Here is a 21,998-nt window from a genome sequence, read left to right as displayed (position 1 = left end):
TTGTCACTAGTCTGAAGTCGGATTTGGAGTCTGCTACTTTCACAGTGTGGGTTCTGTCAGTGAACCAGTTGGCAACCCATTTTGTGACATAGGGATTTATACCTAGTTCAGTGAGTTTATCTATAATTCTAGCATGGGGGATGGTGTCGAAAGCCTTGGCGAGATCTAGATAGGCTGTTCATCTACGGCTTTGGTGACCTCTTCAAAGAAGTCTATCAGGTTTAGGAGACATGATCTGTCTTTTACAAACCCTAACTGTGTGGGGTCCAGAGTTTGGAGGTTACCAATATCATTGTTTAGAAGTTCCATGATGATACGTTCCATAGCCTTTCAGACCAGGCTCGTCAGACTAATGGGGCGGTAGTTCCCGGGGTCTGTGGTGGCTCCCCCTTTGTGTAGTGGGATAACCATCGCTGTGCGCCATTCAGTAGGCACAAAGCCTGAGGTGAAGCTATGATTGAATATGGTACTTAGGTGGGGTGCCAGTTCATTCTGTAGTTTGTGTAGAGCGCAGCCTGGGATGTTGTCAGGTCCCATGGATGCTGTGTTCTTGGCTTTGGAGAGTGTAGTTTTTACCTGTGCAGCCGTGATTAGAGGAACTTTACATTCTACCGGCATAGAGATGGGCCCTTTAGGGGGTGAGAGAGGGGTAAAGTTAGCACTGAACCATGGATGCCTTCCAGCTCAGGTGGGGAGGCACTGCTTGGGAAGGATAGTCCAAGGTGCGTGGTCCTCTGAAGAGGCCAAGATGCATATCAGTGTCCTGGAGATGAGAGATGTCCTCCTAGTGGTGGAGGCCTTTCTTTCTTCCATCCAACAATTGGAAGAGATCACCCACTGCCAAACTCTCAAAACTTCTCGAGAGTTTGGCAGTGGGTGATCTCTTCCAATTGTTTTCTAATAGCAATGCACATCCTGGGGAAATCCAATGTGATTGCTGACAAACTAAGCAGGTCGATTCTTTTGCCTCGCGATTGGTCTCTCAGTGTGTTGAAATGGCGGGGAGGATTTCCATCAGTGGGGCCAACTGTCCTTCAGTCTGTTTGCCTCTCCCCTCAACAACAAATACAGCAAGTTCTTTGCCCTGATCCCACACCGGGGAGTCACCAAGAGATGCTCTAGTTCACCTTTGGCCCTCTGGTCTTTTTTATGCCTTCCCCCATTACCCCTCATTCCTAAATTTATACAGAAAGCATTCCGGTTGAAGAGCACAGTTATCGTCATTGCTCCTTATTGGCCTCACCAGATCTTCTCTTGTATATCCACCCTGGATTTTAGATCCAAATCCAGACCACCTGTCTCACCCAGCAGGCATGATTCTCCCAGACATAGCAGGCCTCAATTGACTGCATGGTTTTCCCAGTTCCACTGATCGCTAGACAGCACAGGCTGTCCTCCCCCATCCATCATATTTTATCTTTTCATAAGACTTCCACCAGAAAAGTTACAAGAGTAAATGAAAAAGATTTGTTCTTTGGACCCTAAACAAAAACCTCTTTTCACCACCGATCCCAACTCCTTGATTTTTTTGGCTATGATTTTCAATGAAGAAGATAGTTTCTCAACTATTTAAGTTCAATTGGCAGCATTTCCAATTTTCATCTGGGCATAAATAACACTACCTTAGCTTCTTCTAAACTTTGCAAAGCTTTCCTTAAGGGAACTTTTCTACTTAGACCCCCAATTAAAATATCCTACTTCTCCTTGGGATTTAAATATTATGTTTCAGGCCCTGACTCAACCATCCTTTAAACCTTCGGCCAAAGCTGACCTTAATTTTTGTCTTGGAAGACCATATTCCTAGTGACTGTTACCTTGGTCAGAATACTATCTGAATCCAGGCTCTGTCTTCAAAACCCCTTTATCAAAATTTTCACAAGGACAGGGTGCCTTTCCAAACTAACGCATCTTTTCTACAAAAGGTAGCTTCTGAGTCATATTTTAACCAGGTCATTAATCCCCCAGTTTTCTTCCCAAACTTCTTAAACAAAGGAGAGTACATGTTGCATCTGTTGGATGTGCATAGACAAGTTTGTTTCTTCCTTCATAGAACCAAAGACTTAAGAAAATCTGAACAATTGTTTGTTTCCTTTTCTTCTGCCAAATTAGGCAACCCAGTATGTAAAGTTACTTTGGCCAAATGGTTAACTGTATTATCTTTGTCTATGGAAAATTGGGTTTACCTGTACCAAAACCTCCTAGAGGCCATTCTACTAGGTCAATGGCAGTGTTTTCTGCTTTTTGTTCTAGAGCATCCTTGGATGATTTTGTGCAGCCGCAATATGGGCTAATTCTAATACTTTTATTACTCATTACAAGCTGGATCTGATCTCTAGGAGCAGAGCAGCTTTTAGCTTAGTGGTGCTCTGGAATATCCTTCCTTAGGGTCCTCCTGGGGTTGTAGTAGTTGGGGACTCTGTCCCGTCAGTTGAGAAATTAATGAAAATGGCATCATCAAATTAAAAAGTTATGTACTCACTATATCGTTCCATCTGTGTTGTCCACTACCCCCTCCTTTATTTTCTGCTGGAGAGATCAAAGAGTATTCTAGGAATCTCTGTTCTTTATGTTGAGTTCTAGCTTCCCTTTTCAAGTTCTCACTTTCCTGTTGTATCTAGGATCAGCAAACTCCATCAGAGGTTTGGTGGGTTGGTGGGGTGTTATGGGTAGAGGGAAGAGCTTGAGAGTTCTAGGATCCTACATTATGGAAGAAGCATCCAAGTCGGATCCGAGTCTTGGATTCAAACCCCTTAGTTGAGGAAGAATGAAAGTGGACAACACAGATGGAAAGTTATGGTGACTACCTAATGTTTTATCATCAGTCATACACACTCAAACATGAATCTGATATATATTTTCTTTTCTTACTGTTTTGCATGTTTTAATACTCTCTACTACTGTTTTGCTAAATGGTTCAGATCATGGATGAAAAGGGTCCCTGGATCAGTCCACCTACCCAGTTAAAAAAAATGAATGAATGAATGAATGGCCACAGTAAAGACAAGTAGCATGCTGCATTAATTGCATCACATTGTTTCTTATATTCATGTGCATCTGGTTATCATTTAGAATGTTGTTATAAAATATTTTCTTTGTATTTGCAGCCCAGATTATCCTAAAGGTGCCATTACAATGTTTGCAATGAATCTGAGTAACAAGACTGAAGACATAAAAGTTCTGGAACCCTTATTTAATAAGACCATAGATCAGTACCTGCTTCTGCCTGCTGGAAAAGAAAAATTGCTTTCTCAGTAAGTAGTGATGGACTGGGCAAAGTTTCTGGTCCACATATGAAATTACTGTGGATTATATCTTTATTAATTATGTGTGTTTGTGTTAGTAACTTGTGGAGTCCGATGTGTAAAAATGAAATGCCATGTACTGTTTATTTTTGGGAACAAGTCTTAGTATCAGGTTCCTTAATCCTACGTCACATGTTATTTGTTTAATACAGACCAAACTCTTACCTTTTATCCATGGTTTGTGTCTTTATTTATTATTTATTTATTTTTGGAATGACTGTTTCTTTTCATTTCATTGTGGGGTAGTGCTTCCTAAATTATCGGCTGAATAGGATTTTATGTATCTCGTGTAGATTTTCATGGACAGGCTGTCTGTCTGTCTCATGGGTGATTTTCTGCTGTACTTTTGAGGTAATTTTTGCATTTTTTATGGCAAAAGGTAATTTGGGCGTATTACTTCAGTCATTTAGTAAGCAGCGTGCATACATTTTATTTTTTCTGGTCCAGTTATGTTTTAATTCGTTTGATCTTATTTAACATAGTTATCTAGAATTTTGTCTGTTTTGCCAGCAATGCTTCTTTTCCACTTGGCTGGTTGTGGCTGTGATGTTTCTTTTACTTTTTATAATGTTAACTTTTCTTATTTCATTTTTATCTAATTTATTAGAACTTGGTATATGATAGGAAAGTTGTTTTTCATGGGTCTGTGATTGTACATTTTTATGCGCAGTATGTGAATTTTTTTGTACCTTTTAACTGTAAGTGAAGCAGTTTCCCTGTGACTAGTTATGGCATTTGAGTGTTTGATGACATGCATAAAGCAGTGGTAAGTGCTTTGATGATGTGCATAGAGTAATGATAAATAGAAATGCCTAAATTCTGTTACTTCTTCTTCTTCTTTCGGCTGTTCCCATTAGGAGTTGCCCCAGTGGATCATCTGTTTCCATTTCTTCCTGTCCTCTGCATCTTGCTCTGTCACATCAACCACCTGCATGTCCTCTCTCAACACATCGATAAACCTTATCTTAGGCCTTCCTGTTTTCCTCTTACCTGGTAGCTCCATCCTTAGCATCCTTTTCCCAATATACCCAGCATCCCTCCTCAGCACATGTCCAAACAAATGCAATCTCGCCTCTCTGGCTTTGTCTCCAAACGGTCCAACCTGAGCTGACCCACTAATATTCTGATTCCTGTTCCTGTCTGTCCTTGTCACACCCAATGCAAATCTTAACATCTTAAACTCTGCCACATCCAGCTCTGACTCCTGCCTTTTTTTGTCAATGCCACCATCTCCAACCCATATAACATAACTGGTCTCACTACCCTCTTGCAGACCTTCCTTTTCACTGTTACTGGTACCTGTCTGTCACAAATCACTCCTGACACTCTTCTCCACCCTATCCACCCTGCCGGTACTCTCTTCTTCACCTCTCTTCCACACTCACCGTTACTCTGAACTATTGATAAAAGCCTAAACGGTGTTACTGATTAACATGTTTATCACAGTATCATTGCCCATTTATTGGTGTATACAAGTAGGATAAATGTCCCCCATCTGCCAGAACAGCCATAGCTCGTACCCATCTCCTATCATCCCTTCTCTATGCCTCACCCATCTTCGTAAAACTATGGAAATCAAACCTAAACAAATTAGATAGCTGCTATAACAATATGGCTAGATTCGCCACAGCCACAGCCTACAGAACCCATCACTGTCTAAATCTTAAAACACTAGACTGGCTAGAACTACCCAATCAACTACAGTACAACCAACTCATAGTTATTCATAAAATCCTCTACCAACCTAACAGTACACCCATTCTGACAAACATTATCACCCCCTACAGCAACCTAGCACCCCTCTGCTCATCCAACAAAATGCATGTGCAATCTGCCAAAGCCAACAACTCAGCTGGAGAATCATTATTCTCCAACTCAGCTGGTAAAAAATGCAACATGCTCTCTCCAGATCTTAACACTATGTCCATGTGTAAACCCAGACTAACACAATATACATACAACCCTAGTAGGTAAACTATGCGATATAAATAACTTCCTTATCCTATTTGAATAAACTTTCTAAACCAAACCCACCCAGACTATCTATAATACTCAACAACCTTTAGAACAATACTAACTAAATCTAACCTAACTTGCTATCCTATCCTTTCTTATGCTTTGTTTCTAACTCCCTATCCTAACCATTCTCATACCTTGATTTTTAACTCTTCTATAGCAACCTGTTTTCCTAGATATTCTAAGCACATGTTTTTCTAACCTTCTACATCTAATTTCCAATAACTCCCTTCTTAACTAACCACCTTTTTTTCTCCTGGTTGTCATTAATGACATCTATCTAAGTTTCATGTCATTCTATACTCTCACAACCTGTCCAATAATTTCTGTACATACTTCATACTATAAACCTATAAAGATCTTAAACTTCAGTGTAACCATGTATATGTATAATCACCTTTTAAAATGTTTACATTTTTTTCAATGTAACCATGAATATTGATTGGCATCTTTTGTACATGTGGAGCTTTTCTCCCCGGGCCTCTGCTGAAAATGGACATGTATCCAGTCGGACTCTCCCTGTTAACAAATGTAAAATAAAATAAATAAGTACATGTATAGAAAACACATGCGTGTGTGTAGTGTAGTAGAGTGTATGAATATACACTTATTCTTTGACATTATGTAATTTAGTTATTGTAGCACATTGGTCAAGGCAGTGAACTACAAAACATGAGACCTGTAGTTGATTTTTTTCATCTCCCACTTTAATAATGTGCAGCTCTGAGAAGTATATGTATATATATATATATATATATATATATATATATATATATATATATATATATAATGACTTTCTGGTTTCTGCAAGCAAGCAAAATTTATTTTTCACAATTCTGGCTTTTGCCTTTGATGATGTGATGAGTGATGCCCTCATTCCTTTGAAATGGCTTCAGACATCTGAGGAGCCATATACAGATAGTAATAAAGATGAAAGCAAATTAACTACCTCTGCTCTGGAAGGCTGTATGTGTAGAATGAGAATTTACTGCACATATTGGACATGTTGCTGTACAAAATAGTGACGGCACATTCTCCTCTTTCCACTGAGCTAAGGATGTCTTGAGGCAGTTGTGGTCATATCCCTTCCCTGAAGGTTCATATTCCTGGCTGTTTCATACCTCGTACCTCTTCAAAAATTTGATTTCCATTGGCTTCTTGTGGCCAGAGGTCATTAAGGCTTGCTCTTAACCTTTATAGCTTGAATATCTCCTTTTGGGCCTTGTCAGGTTTGTCGTCCCTCAATGGTGAGCAAACTTTTTTGGTTAATTGTTCAGTCCATTGTCTTCTTGGTCCTGCCAGACTTCAGCTAGGGTCCTGCATGAGTCAGGAGCTGATGTGAGTCCACCCAGTTAAGTGCAGTAGGGAGTGATTCCCCACAGGAACACAGAGATACTTTATATCTCCTTAGTCAACTTACTGGGGGGCATTTGGGTTGTTCTGGATTCCTGTTGTTGAGTCTGGTCTCCACTTGGGAGGCAGTAGCTTGCTCTGCTCTTGCACATGGGTAAGGGAACAGGATGACAACTTAGCACTTGAACGATTTAGCAGCCGCCTTGGTGAGAGATGCCACTATTCCACATGGAAATATGTTCCTTTGGGGGACTTAAACTTTTTGTTTGATGGGTGTACTTGTCTTCTTTGGGGTTGTTTGGCTGTCTGATATGAGAATTCACCCAAGGGTTATTTACATTCTTAGTGGTTGATCTTCCTCAGTTTCGTCTTTTTCTTGGTTCTCGTGTGATTCTTCAACTTCTTCTACCCATGTGGTTTTATTGTTTGTGGTTCAGCTGAACTTTAGGATCTATGTATGGGTCCATTAATGTTGGGGATAATTGATATCTTCTTACTGTATTAGTCGACCTGCAAAGAGGAAGTTCCTTGATGGGTCAGACACAGTTTCCTCATGTCTGCCTGTGTGTGGGTAGTCTCCTTACCTGATCTTTCCTGTTGGATTCCCTGTACTTTGGGTAAGTATATACTTGTGTGTCGGTCATTAGCGAAGGTGGGTGCCAAATTTTCAGTTGATCTTGATGTGCAGTATGATGCTTGTTAAAGGTGTGGAGATGAACTGGTGGTCACAGGGGAAGCTTCTTTATGTAGTTACCATGTGACATCACAGTGCACATCATGACAAGTGTATAACCATTCCTCGTGGGAATATCTGGAAAAAAATGTCAGATGATAAACAGTGGACAGAATAAATCTAATGTTAAAAAATTATAAAACATAAGAGCTTACCAGTTATAAAATATTACAGTGATCACAAAATAGCTGTGGTAGAACTTGAGGTAATGAAAAAGGTCTCTGGTATATTAATTATGTGTCCTGTTTGACAGAAATGTTAGAAATAACTTGGTTCAGCAAACCAGCTGTGGGTAAAGGATAGTTTATACGTGCAACTGTCTAAGGTACTTTTATTGTGGTGTCCCATACATATCAAAGTCCCTTAAAATTCTCATGTTAGGCAGAGCTATAAAGGGAGACATGCAGTCTAGTATGAAGCAACATCCTGTAAAAAAAGTTGGTGTCTGTGCAGAACACCAGTGGCAGGCTAAGGATGATCACTTCCATGATACTTACACAAGAAAAACAGTCTGTTTTGTTAGGGGATACTTCTAGGAAATAAGCAAGTGTATGGGATGAAACTAGCAGTAACATACTTTTGCTAGTTCTTAATCTAGGTCTTTGACTTTGGAATAGTTGGCCTGATAAATTATGTTCAAATGGAATGCCTCAAGAATGTTTCTGATGTGGCCAACTGTGCCACAAACAGTTGGTGCTGATTGCACATCTTTATCAGGTGTTGTTGCCTTGAATATGATTCTTGGAGTCTGGCTACATTTGAGAATTCAGAGACTCATATGTAAGCTTTGTGCTTTTTCACTTCTCTAGCTCCTTACATTGTGGTGTTTTTTGCTAAAGGAGCATGTCCAGTTATGTAGCCAGCATGTTAAATTAACTCTCTTTAAAAAGAAGGATGTATAGACAGATAAACAGTGTACAAGCTACTGCAATTATGAATAATCAGTGACAGCTTGTAAATGATCTGACTTTTTTTTTTTTTTTTTTTACAATATTCAGCACCCCCAACAAGTTGTCCAGAGGCATAGGTAAGGTGAGGTAAAAGGGGCAGCTGTCTAGGCACACGTTGTAAGGGTACAAGCATTCATATGCTAATGGTGTGGTACCACACATGAAGCTGTTCAGTTCTTCAGCCATGATTGCAAATACAGTATCGTCATTCATGCATATAATGTATTTGTGATTATGGCTTTGGGTGTAGTATTTAACTGCAGCAAGCCATTTGTTACATTTTTAGCAAGCAATACAGTTTCTGAAGACAGGACCTTTGTAGTCCTCAACTTTGAGAAGATTTTTTTTTTTTGCTGTTTAAGTTAGAGTTGAAGGGGTCACCAGATTGATGAACTGTACAGAGCACCAGACCAGATGACCTAGCTATGCATCTGAAGTTGTCACTGAGGTCAGGTGCCTCACTTGTCCCACCCTTGTTTTGACACTCCTCCTTTTAGCAGTGTTGAGGTTAATATCCCACAGTTAATATTTTTCCATCTTGTAGCAATTTCACATATCATGAAAAAATCCAGAGTTGACTTCCATATTAGAAGAAAATTATGCACTCAGTCAGTTTCAGTTGATATTACCACACTTATGGACTACTTATGCTTACCTTCCTCCTTCATCCTGCTCATCATTTCCCATTCGTGTAATCTAGTTGAACAGACAGATGTGTTTTTCAAAGATATTTGTACATCCTGACTCACCAGGTAGGAAACATTCAGTCATTAAGAAAGACTGAATGCTCCTTTTTTTAAAGGCTTATGGCAGAATTCAGCAGTGCACGTGGGAGGTTGTTCTCTACAATAACATTAAGCTGTCTTTCTGATTATTTCTATACATATATTTGCTGATAAGCCCTGAAATTTTGCGCTCTCTAATAGACTTTCTTAAAGACAGTGTTTCTTTGTTGATTAATACCTTTATCATCTATAAAGTGGTTTCTGAGGGAATCTTGAATCTTTGTGTTCAGCTCCCTGTTTGACGGTTTTAGAATAAAAAGGCAGGACTGTTATGTAGTTTGAGTATGCACAGGCAGCTCAAGCATTACATAGAAAGGAATATGTTTGTTAAGAAATCAGACCAGCTCTTTATTTCTTTTGCAAAAGGCATGCACTGTGACCTAGTGAGCAAGCAGCTTTTCCCTTCCGGCTAGAAAACTACTTTTCTTTAAGTAGAGAATATTTGATAACATTCTACAAGTAGTGGTGAGGATGCTTTCTAGAACAGTAGCAACTGTCCTGCATATTTCATTTCCTGTTATATGAGAACATTTATCCAGGTAGGATGAGCCTGTTTTGTATGGTAGCATCTTAAGTAGGATAGACATTTCTAGGGCTGTACAGAAAGCTGTGCTAGGACATCTTTTTACTTTCCAGGAATATAATGGAGCACTTTAGACATTATTCCTGTAAGTTACGACTGATGCTGACATATCTGTGTGTGCATTTGAGAGAGGTCTCTTCTTCACAGTAGGTTTGGCTTTGGTGGACTTTCTGTAGTGGGTAGGTGTTGGGATTTTCTCTTCTACCCTCCTTGATTCACAGTATGTTTCTCTCAGCATTGCAATGCATATACAGTGCACACCATAATCACATGCACTGGAGTAAGAGAACAGGTCTAGCCCCTGTACTTCCATGTGCACAGTTTGGCTGTTTATTCTTACATTCATCATGGAAAAGCTTCTGCATTTGATGACTGGAAACCTGGGTCTATGTTCAGCTACCGAATTGTAAAATAAGTGAACCGCGAAACGTAAGCAGCAAATGGGAAAATCAGCTGAAAAACCCCCCACATCAAATGGCCATAGTTGGCAAGCATTGCACACACAATCAACCAAGGTGGGGGCTGCGCCCCCCAACTATATATACCAACTCTGAGATTGCACTACAGTGGGGGGAAAGGGAAAATTTAAAAGGTTTCCCTTCACTTACTTATGTATAACATTACTTTCTGGTTATTGGACAACTATGGCCATTCAATGTTTTTTTTTTTGTTGATTTTCCTGTTCACTGCTTTGTGGTTTGCTTATTTTACAATTTGGTAGCCGAACATAGACCTTAGAAGACTAAAGCCTTGTAAGTGTCCCTGTAGATGCTTGATAGTCGAGATCCAAAATACATACAAGTACTATGTCTGCTTCCTGAGAGAAAGAAACATGTTAGACTGTGCCATATGTGCCAGTATTTCAGTCCAGCTACTCAGCTTTTAAAAAATGTTATGTCCACAATATAACTGGCAAGCCGACAAAAAGGGCAAGACATGTCATGTCTGCAGCTAGTGAGATTTGACTTTATTGGCCTGAGTGTTTTAATAAACACTTGTAAAAAAATGAAAAGTCAGTGGGCATTCAAAAGATTAAGAAGCTATGTAGCTGGAGCACCTCTATGTCATTAAGGGGTCATTTATATGTTCCTATGGGCATTCTTCACAGGAGGTTTAAAGAATTACATAGTAAAATTCTGATTTACCAGGGTCTTTTACATTTTTTTTTCTTTTTTTTTTTGAGGAGCCATTTGTGTGTGAGATTGGCTTTAAGCTGGTTTCTAATAATCAACAGTCATTTCAGAAAAGGGATATTACAGTATCTGCAAAACAGAATTGGAAACTTTGAGAGGTTCAGTAGCAGCTTATGGAAACCAGATACTGACAAGAGTTCCAGAAAGTGTAAAAGATGATAATGTTACAGAGGCATATGGTACGACTGTTAGTTACCACCAAAGCACCTAAACATCAAGAGTGAATGAGTACTTGGGGGTGGGATGGCTACATTTTCATGTTGGCCACCCCATACACATGCTTTGCAAAATAATGGTTATTTTAGTCATATAAGGATAGAAGCATTATCCTTCTTAGTGAAAACTCTGTAATAATAATAACAGTACTGCCAGATTATTCAGCCCACCCAATGAACAAAAGAAAGTATTTCACCTGTGCCAGCGGTATCATTAGAAGGAATGGAATCCTACTGGGCCTCAACTGCCCTCCAGCTTTGGTCTTTCATTGGACAGGATACCAATTGAAGATGGATATACAAGGGATACCCTTACATTTACATCATAGGAGTTAGATGGCCAGAGCTGAAAGTGTCATAATGCACAATGTACAGGTATCGATTTTTTCATAAGCCCATTCAGGTTGAGATTTTTTTGGTATCTTTTATGTTTCCAATATTTTGCATCTTGTCTTTTCATAGAGATCCATTTTTTATTATATTGTTTACATTATTTAGTGGTCACTGTTCTCATTGCTCTTCAGTGAAACTATAGAGTTTGGATTAGGATAAATGGGATATCATGCCATAGCATGTAATGTTCTTGTTGTATGTGGACATTCCCATGAATGTTTCTTTGTATTTTTGCAACAGGTAAAATCAAGATGCGTATATCTCCTAGGTCTGCATATTTATCTTGTCTAAAAAATATATATATATATATATATATATATATATATATATATATATATATATATATATATATATATATATATTATATGTATATATAGTTGTTCCTGGACAACAAACCGATTATTGGTCAGTGTGTACATGATCTGTCTTTGATTCTAAAACTGGCCGTTTTTGTATTTGCAAAAAATTTGTGCAGGAATGAGAGAAAGACTTATTCTGATGAAGATGGTACTGGGGACAGTGCGATTAACATTTCAGTGGGAGATAAATGGTGCTTGTGTATACTGGGAAGAAGTAGATTAATTGTACCATGGCAAAATGACTAATACAGTAGCATTGTTGCCTCACAATAAGACGTCCTGTTCGATTCTCAGCTAAAGCGTGTTCTGTGTGGAGACATGCGTGAATAGGCGTACCTGAAGGTTGTGCGTCAGGGCTGGCAACTCTGCACGTAAAAATCTACTGCCAATCATTAGCGGTCCGGAGTTCCGCTGTTGAGACCCCTAACTGGGAAAAGACAAAAGACACAACAACAACAACAACTGTGTAACTTTTGAGGCAGCATGAATCCATATAAAGTTCAGTTTTTTTTCTAGAGTTTTGAGGTATAAAAACAATCAGACCATTAAGAGTCTGAAAATTAACACACATGTAACAGACATAGAAAATTAATTAATTTAAAAAGGTGATTAATCATGTGAATCTGATGAACACAGAAAACAAATATTTTAAAAATTGGTGTGTGCAATGGAAATATATAACACATATATCATATAACATTACCAACAATTCTTACAAACAGTCCTTTCTCTTATTTTCATAGCGTAAGTGAAATAAGAAATGAATGAGTGTTTTTAAAAAGGACTAAAGTTGTAAAGAGTGTGGTTTGGTGCCAGTATGCTAGAACGTTCCAGCTGTATGAGTGAGAGCTGCATGCACTGTATCTTGATTCATAATATTCCAGTAGCAGGATAGCCGGTTATGTAGGACATTTGAATGCACTTGACCCTACTGAAGAGAAGTGGTCTACCTGTGATAAGAGACAAGAACTATAGTGTATAACTGGCATTGTCACACATAATAAAAATTGTCAGTGTCAGTTCTTTTGTATCTGTAAAAAAAACTTATTGACCTCTGCACAAGTTAGGAAATATGCAACAGGGCATGAAAGGGTTTACATGGTACAGACATTATTGGATGTTCAGGAGTGTTGTGAGACATAACCTTAATAGCGAATGCTGTACAGTCCCTAGGCATACGGTAATAGCACACACCCAAGTGTCTTACTGCATTTATAAAATTAACATTTGTATTTTTCTTAAAATTTTAATTTTATGTTTAGTAATTTATGAGGTAGTTATGTTTTTATTGCATTTTTGGATAAGAGTTGCACAGATTCAGTACCATTGTTTAGGTGGTGATGGTCCATAGATGTTTGCTGAAATTTTGAGCTCAGAATGTTAAGTTTGGTAGAGTTATGGGCATTTCTTAAAACAATGTTAACTGTGTTTGTTGAGTGTTTTATAGGCTTTTTAGTGAAGCCATCATGCTTACAGTATCTGGGGAAAGTTTTTTTATGTTAAAAATGTACTTTTTTTCCATGGTTTCTCAATACATTTTAACTGATCCTTGTGTAGAATTATAACTTTACCTTGTAGAATTTTAGTCTGTATTTTTTAGGTTATTCATTTTAAGGAACCTTTTGTCAAACTGCTGTGTACTGTCACACAGTTCCATTTATAAATGTAATTTTGCAGTCATTTTCATAAATCATGTTGTGGATCTAGGTTTCACAAATTCAGTGTCATCATTTAGGTGATGGTATTAGTCTGTAGATGATATGTTGTAAATTGACCTCAAATAGTTATGTTTGCACAATATTAAGGGCAATTTCTTGAAAATAATGTTTTCTTTTCATGTATTATCAGCTTCTATGTTTAATTGTTATGTAGGGTTGTGACTTTTCAATTGTGTGAAATTTTAGTATGGAATTTTTAGGGTTGTCGTTTTAGGCACCTTTCTGTTAAACTATTGCGTCTCATTACTCAGTTCCATTTGTAAATGTAGCTTCACAAACACTTTCATAAATTGCATTTTAGGTAAGAGTTTCAGAAATTCAATACCACTGTTCAGGTGGCAATGGTCTATAGACGGTGTGTTGAAATTTTAATCTCATAAAGTTACGTTTGGCAAGTTGTAGGCATTTATTGAAAATAATATGAGCTGTATTGGTTCAAAAACTTATTTTTTTTTTATTTTTAATTAAGCCATTACACATGCAGCATCTGTGGCAAAAGTTATTTCTGGGCTCTCTTCTTTTTGTTTACCATTTTTGAAGATGTGCCATGTTTTTTGTTTAAAGATCTGTCGGAGTTGACTGCAGAGTCATCTTCCACTGTAGATCATAGACAATGGTGAGGGAAACAGTGGCTATCGATGAGATGTTGAATGTCTATGAAGGAAAAGGGATCTATGACTGTATATGAGGTCTGTGTGGGCTATACTAGTTTTCTGCCATGTATGAAATGCATTTCATGCACAGGTAAACTATCAATCTAACATATCAACTTTCTTTATTGATTTTATAACACAAGCTAAAATCATGTGAGAACTCTTTTACTTTATAAAACATTGTGAATTTTTCAGAGTCTCTGATGACTATAGCTCTCAACCTTCTATCTCCAACATGCAGAACACTAGTCTTCATAATGTGGAACAAATGGTCAAAATGTGGAACACATACTCATGGCTTACTAACAGCTTCAACCAGGAAGGTCATAGGATGGTTAAGATATGCTGATTTTACAGATCTTTTAATGAATTAATTTCTATTTATCATGGATATCATTTAAAAAATTCTTAACTGAATGTGTGACAGACCCTTTCAATGTGGAACTTCGAGGAGCATGAACTTTTTAAGACTCCAAATGAGGTACATTCCTTGTAATGAGGTACACTTAAGAGGTATGCTGATGATTACAAAGAGCTTAAGGTGTTATAAAATAACTGAAAGCATTTTATAAAGTATAAGCTTAATTACACAGAGTGACTTAGCACTGTTGGAGGGGCAGGGAACAGAAGCATTAGAGACAGGCTTGTGGTAAATGTCATGTGACGCTACGTTAAAAAATTCCCAGAAAAAGAATTGACATTAAAGCAATCTGCAAAGAAAGCAGTTGCTGTCAGAGATGCATTTATTACAGAAACAAATGACTAAATACGCAGTGTGTAATCCATGTTTTCAATTCCCCAAGAAGAAAATAAAATTAGGATTCTTATATGGAAGGCTGTCCTATAGGTTTTTTTTAAACAAAAAGATTATAGAAGATACCATAAGTAAGGGTACATCACAAGAGTGTACAAAAATAAATGGTAAACAAGCAACTTTACAAAACCAGGGTACTAATGATGGGTACCAGAGGACATTTTCCTAGTAAAGATAAATGCTGAAAGAGATTCTTGCCCTGATATAACTAATCTAGATGAGTATAAAAAACTGATGTGAAATTCACAGGATTACGTGATGTGACTGATATTAACTAAAATGTATGGTATAGACTGTTCCTACAAAGGCTAGGGTGAAGCTAATAATGATGTTAAGACACTGGATCTGTGTTACTAGCTTTTTATTCATAATTACATGGTTTTCTAGGCATACATCTAGAAAGGGCTGGCATTGTGCCCCAAAAACTGTAAAGGAGAGAAAGTAAATCCTGTTGGTAATATTAAAGGTCCTAAGAAAAGTATGAAGACATAAAGCATGTGTTGGAACTTGGACTTGTTTGTGGGTGCCACAGTAAGACCACCCCTGTTTGAAAATAATGCATCAAAAAAGTTTGCTTAAACTTGTAATCTGTTAAAAAATGGGAAGTTTAAAGTCAGAAGGGAAATATGTGTTTCCACACCTGAAAATTGTCAAAACTGGCACCATATTCCATAACAGTATTTATAAATGCAACTGACACAGCAAAAAATGCCAGGGTTGAAATTAGCCTGAAGTGTAATGTCATCCTCTAGGCCCATAAAACAGACTGTTGTCTTTGCCTTAAAATCTAATGTACAGACAGAGCTGCAAACACTGGAATGTGCAAGAATCTTGTCTAAAGCTAAAGAGACTGAGTGGACAACACCTAATGTCGATTGTACTGAAGAAGACTGAATAAATCAGGACCTGTGGGGGTATCAGGTCACTGTAAATAGTGTTGCACACTACACAGTGTATATTTCCCAGGACAGACTATTTTTAAATCTTTAATTAGGGGAAGCATTTTACAAAGATTGACCTGTATTGTATGAAATTGCCTGAAACTACAAAACAGCTTTTGGCCACTGAAAGAAATGAAGTACTTTTCAGCTACTGTAGATTGGTACCTGGAGTGGTATTTGTGCCGGTCATATGTTAGAAGAGAATGGACTGTGTATTAGAAGGAATCCTGAACAATTACTGCCACTTCTATGGCATACTGAAGACAGATGATAATGATGAAGGCCATTTAAGCAATATAAAATGAGTTCTAGACAGGCTAAGAGGCTGTGTGCTCAGAGTCAGTCAATGAAAATGTAAATTCTTTAAAGAGGAAAAATTATACTGTTACAAACTGACCAGGATGAACTGTGAAAATCACAAAATGAAATGGAGGCTAAACTGAAGGCACCTGTACCCAATGATGTTACACAAATATAGTTTTGCCATGAGACTTGGATGACTATCATTGGATTTTGGTTATACTTTCTACAGGGTGCACTCAGCGAGTGCTTTATTACAGAATGATTCAGAGAAAGAATGAATGGGTCATCATGGAGATGAAGTATATAATTTCAGATGAGGTAGTGATACATTCTGACCTGACTTTGCCTATACATTTGACATTAGGTGCTTCATGCAATGAATTTGGTTCCATTTAATTGCACAGATTTGTAGATGATGAGGAAAACATTAGATTCCTTACCACTGGCAAATGTAATCTGAATGTGGTTTCAAGTCATTGAATACAATCCCCCAAGCCACACGTCATTGATTACTGTATTCTGCCGAGACTCCCTGCCTGCATGGTTTCTATTATTGTGCTGGAGTAATACCTAATTTTTCACTTTTTAATTTTTTCTTCAGCTGTTTGACCATAGAATTTGTATGTTTATGTAATGGGGTGTGGTGGAGTGGTTTTTCTATTTTGAATCCACTTGAAACTTTTCAACTGGCTTGCAACTTGATATGACATAGAGAAAATAAAACATCACCTGTGCAGATGGTCTGAGATGCTTTTAGCATGTTTTGAAGAATACTCAATTTCCAGCTATACCAGTATGAAAAAATGTAATCTTACTCTCAATAAATTTATTTCCTTTTGTTCAGTATTAATTATGTATATTTTTATATGATCTAATTAATTATGTATACTTTTTGCATAAACATTTTTTTTAATTTTATTGGCTTTTCTGATGAAGTTCATATTAAGGTGAGCGAGAGCACTTTGATAATAAAAGTGTTTTTTTTTCAACAATCGCAGCATTTCTAGCAGTGTTTATTCAACATTTAACTATAATGATGTGTAAGACATAACATTTTAATTTTAAACAAAGTTGCTATCCCAGAACAAGCATCAGTTCCAAAACTCCAAACTGTTTCCTTTCCACATGGCTACAGTTTGTTGCTTCTTTTATTTATTTAAATATGTACTATGCTTTAAACATATATCTACCTGTTACATGTAATTAATCACTGCTAATCTTCTGTTATTATTAATGACTGTTAACAACATTCAAAGATGGCACACTGAAATTAACATTTTCCTTTTTTTTTTCCAATTTTTTGAGCAGTTTTTATTTTCCTTTTTCTTACTCTTTTACTAATAGTGTTACTTCCTTCATTATTATAATTATCATAATCTTCCTCATTATTACTTACGTTTTCTTTCAAATTATTAACCTTAACATTCTACAAAGTCTTGGTAGATTGAAAGCATTCGACCAGTCTGCCATTATTAGGTCTAGTCCATGTTTTTTTTTTCTTCAGTATCATTTACTGTCATCTTTTTCTGTAGCCTCCTTGCGTTATCCTCTGTCATATGATTGGTTACATTCAAACCTGTAATGAACATTGCTGCCACATGTTATGCATTCCATTATGCAGGTTCTAGAAGTATGCCCTGTCTAACCACCCTCTCCACATTTTCTTTTAGGACAAGCCTGTATTAAAGGATCATCTGTACTACAATAATGCGTTTTTGGCTGTCCTGCATAGTTAAGCATTTTTGTTTTACCATTAATCATTACAGTACTAGGTAAATGCATGACTTTATCATAGGAATAATGTAAACACACAAAAACATCCACACCCCATTCCATATTTTTGCATCATCCATGCTTTTTTGTAAGTCAAGCACTTGTTTGTATTTGATATAAAAATTATTATTTCATTATTAACAATGTCAGAAGTTTAAAACTCAAGAAAATTTTTTTTGTGTAATAACATTAAATTAGATTTTTGCAATAAACATACTTAATGGAACACATTATGATTTGACATCAAATAATGACATGAACTTTTCAGCTAAACTAACTGTTTCAAATGTAACTTCACAAAAAGTGTGTGTCGCACTGTGGATAAGTGCTTACACATCGTCGACACAAAAAGGAAGTCCTCCTTTAGATTCTATTCTAATAACAGGTCTCTGCCATTGAAAGAAAAGATTTAGTTGTACATTGTCTCTGTCTTTTCCTGCAGCCACTGTAACTGCCACATATGTTTTATAAACTTTATCTCTGTGTAAGAGTCTAGTGTGAGGAGTCGTTGAGTCCCAATGGCAGTGTCCATTTGGGAAAGTCAGACTGCCATACAGATGGTTCTGCCAAAAGGCCCACCATTACTGTGGCACCTGCCCATGAAGAACTGCAGGAACACTACCCTGACTATCACAGAGGCACAGGTAAATTAGAAATACTGTTATCCTGAATCTTATAGGAAATCCTCAGCAAAACTAAATATGGGGTAGTAAGTAGCTTATTCCAAATTTTACATTTATATAGTGATACTATACATTTAAATACAGTAGAGAGTCGATTATCTGAACTAATTGGGACCTAGGGTAGTGCGGATAATCAAATTGTTTGGATAATCAAACATATAAGAACCTGATAAAAAACTTTTAAAATCTTGTTTTTTTTCTGCATGCAGGAATACACTTTTCAATCATTCAGCAATTCCAAAGGACAATAAATAACATTTTTCACACACAAGCTGGCTACAAGCTCAAAAAACATGCTCAAGTACATACGTATAATGTTTACATATTCAGACTGTATGATTTTTCCTACCCGAAAACTTTGGAAGGCTGGTTCTGATAATCGACATTCAGATAATCGACTCTCTACTGTAATACTATTTGAATTGCACTTATGATGGTGTTTCTTTCAAATTCAAAAGTGACTTACCAGACTGTGCAGACAGTTTTACTGAAACAAATGTTAGTGTCTGTTGCCAAGTAGAATTGTACAAATTGTGTTTGGTCTCTTCACTTATGTATGTGCCTAAAGAAAATGTCTATTGTGTACTCATGAAATATAGCACATGAAGTAGCAGTGAAGCATATTCAGCAGTGCTCCTGGCATTTGTTTTGCCTAAACTGCAGTACTTCTTGGGCAAATGCGTAACTAGCTGTGTCTTGAAGAGTCATTATTAATATAGTGTAGTTTCATCCTCAAGTACTGTGCAGATTAAAAAGTAAATAAATATTCCATTCTATTTCATTGTTGTTTATTCCACAGCAACAATGCAACAAAATGATGTGAATATTTCTAAAGGATACATTGGCATGAAGTATTACTTCAGAATACAGTATGTGGCTTGTCCTCAGTATGTATTCCTATAGATTGCAGTATTAGTCATTTGGTAATATCATAATACACATGTTGCTGTGCTCATGGTTAACAGCAGAGATGTATACCGCATTTAACCAATCACAACCAAATGTTAAAAAGAAAATGTGAACCATTAATTAGAAGAGTAACTTATTCATAAACTACCAGTGTTGGTCAGTTTTTCTGTTTCACTGTGGTAGCTTGACAAAAACAAGCCATGAATGAATGGAGACAGCAGCGTACTTTCCTGCTGAAGGATTAAGACTGCTAGGGATGCTTAATCTATTAGCAGATAGGTGATGGTGGAAAACTTGCCATTAGTCCTTAGGCAGATACTTTTATAGCCACTGAAGGTGGTAATTTATGTACTGAGGTCAAAGTCAAATTACACACACACACACACACACACACACCTTGTAAAAGCAAGTTAGACACACACACACACACACACACACATATATATATATATATATATATATATATGTGTGTGTGTGTGTGTGTGTGTATATATATATATATATATATATATATGTGTGTATGTGTATATATATATATATATATATATATATCTGATTTACTGTGCGAAAGCACTTACACTTTTTATACTTTTTCCATCTGTTTAATAAATGGATCCCATTTTATGCCATGTTGGTCGTTTCCCTGTTTGATTTACGTGCTATATACTATTTTATACTTATATTATTTCTGAGTGAGACTACTATGCTTCTTTGCTGGTGGAACCCTCCTGTGGTTTTTCCATGTATATTAATGATATAAATGGAAAAGATAACAGCTCTGTAAAGTATAGGTGTGAATTAGGTTCTTGTAGATTCTTCATCCACACAGGTCCTCTGTACAAAGGGTTCAGCTGTCAAACATTTTGTTAATACCTGTATGTGCTGCATTTAAATATGACACAGATGTTTGTTTAGATATTTGAATTTTGTAATAGTTTTTGCATCCAAAAATAATCAAAAGGCACCCCTCTTAATAGCGTGAATAAGTGCTGCATGTCAAGTTTACTTATTTTGAAAAATGAAGAGCATATCAGATATCAGATTTGTCATTCAATGCATCTTTAAACTGCTGTGTATATGCATTTGGAATATATGTGTATTCCAGCCTGCCTGCTATAATGTTGTAATTTCTTTTTGCAGAACTGTCCAGTTGAATGGGCAAGTCATTAAGATGGTGGATGACAGAACGTTTCCAGCACTGAAAGGAAAACCACTTCCCCCAGGAACTGTCCTGGAACTGCCAGCTTTTTCCTATGCATTTTATGTCATTAAAGATGCCAAGGCTGCATCATGCAGTTGAACCTGCTTTCTTTTTTTCAAAACTGTGATGTACACCAATGACCACCTAGAACCAGAGTCTAGTCACTGTGATAAGGCTGTAATACAAATATTTTTGTAATAAAATGTGATGTATACAGTTCCTTTTGTTATTAGCTTGGTAATTCTGGCTCATTCAGGACAGTTCAGCAGCCAGGTGTTTACATGTACTCACCAAAGCCTGCTATGGATACACAAAGCAACCTAAAAACTCAGGTTAGGGATAAAATACATATTTCAGTCTGCTACCTTTTGCAATTTTAACAAATACAATTGTGATTCTGCTGAATTTTTTCTTATACCACCTCTGAGTCTTATTTTTTATTCTGCCTGAATGTAGTATGTTAATGTGGAGCCCACCATCCATATCTCTCTAAACTGTTTAATTTTAGCCAAAAATCTAGCTGCAAAGATTGTTTGGTTCAGTTCATGGCAAATGCAGCCACTAATACTTCTGTATTAGTGTCTAGTATAATCTCAGTGTAACCAATAGTGACACTGAAGTTATCCAAAACTGTCTTGTTTTAACCACAGTGATGAAACCAGAATGGGTACATTTTACTGGACTGGGTATACTTGGCCTTATCACCATTTAGGCAGTGATTTCCCCTATTATAATAGCATGCTTGTTTAAAACAGAAACATAATACCTTTTTTAAACTAATATTTCTGTTACTGCAATCAAACACTGAAACAGTTCATTGGAGACTTCTGTTGAAGTGCAGTACATGATGTGTAGAGATACATGTTTACTAATATGCACTGCATCAGTTGATTTGATGGAGTTTTTCCTGTGATAGTGATGGTGTGGCTCTGTAATAGAGTTGGTCTACTTTTGAAGTTATTAATGATTGCTATTTTGTTATTAATGGCACCCACAATTAAAACTGAAATTATACAATAACGGCTCATTGCTATTCAAAAATGAGCACTCTGATTGGGCAGCCCAACCAGCATGCCCATTCTAACTGTAGCATATACCAATTGAAAAAGTCCGGCCGCTGT

General features: G+C 37.0%; 1 protein-coding gene across 1 annotated transcript in view; it reads left to right on the top strand.

The window, feature by feature from the left end:
• HPSE (heparanase) overlaps positions 1-21,096 on the top strand; it is a 729,461-nt gene extending 708,365 nt beyond the window's left edge. The window contains exons 11-12 of the mRNA XM_044059588.1: positions 3,105-3,251; positions 20,817-21,096. Of these exons, the coding sequence (XP_043915523.1) occupies positions 3,105-3,251; positions 20,817-20,976 (307 nt within the window). The 3' untranslated portion in view covers positions 20,977-21,096. The remainder of the gene's footprint in view (positions 1-3,104; positions 3,252-20,816) is intronic.
• The last annotated feature ends 902 nt before the right edge of the window (positions 21,097-21,998 follow it).

This window comes from Protopterus annectens, chromosome 17.part0, assembly GCF_019279795.1.
Source record: "Protopterus annectens isolate FY-2018-M chromosome 17.part0, PAN1.0, whole genome shotgun sequence".
Classification (NCBI taxonomy): Eukaryota; Metazoa; Chordata; order Ceratodontiformes; family Protopteridae; genus Protopterus; species Protopterus annectens.
This window is presented reverse-complemented; position numbering and strand designations above follow the sequence as displayed.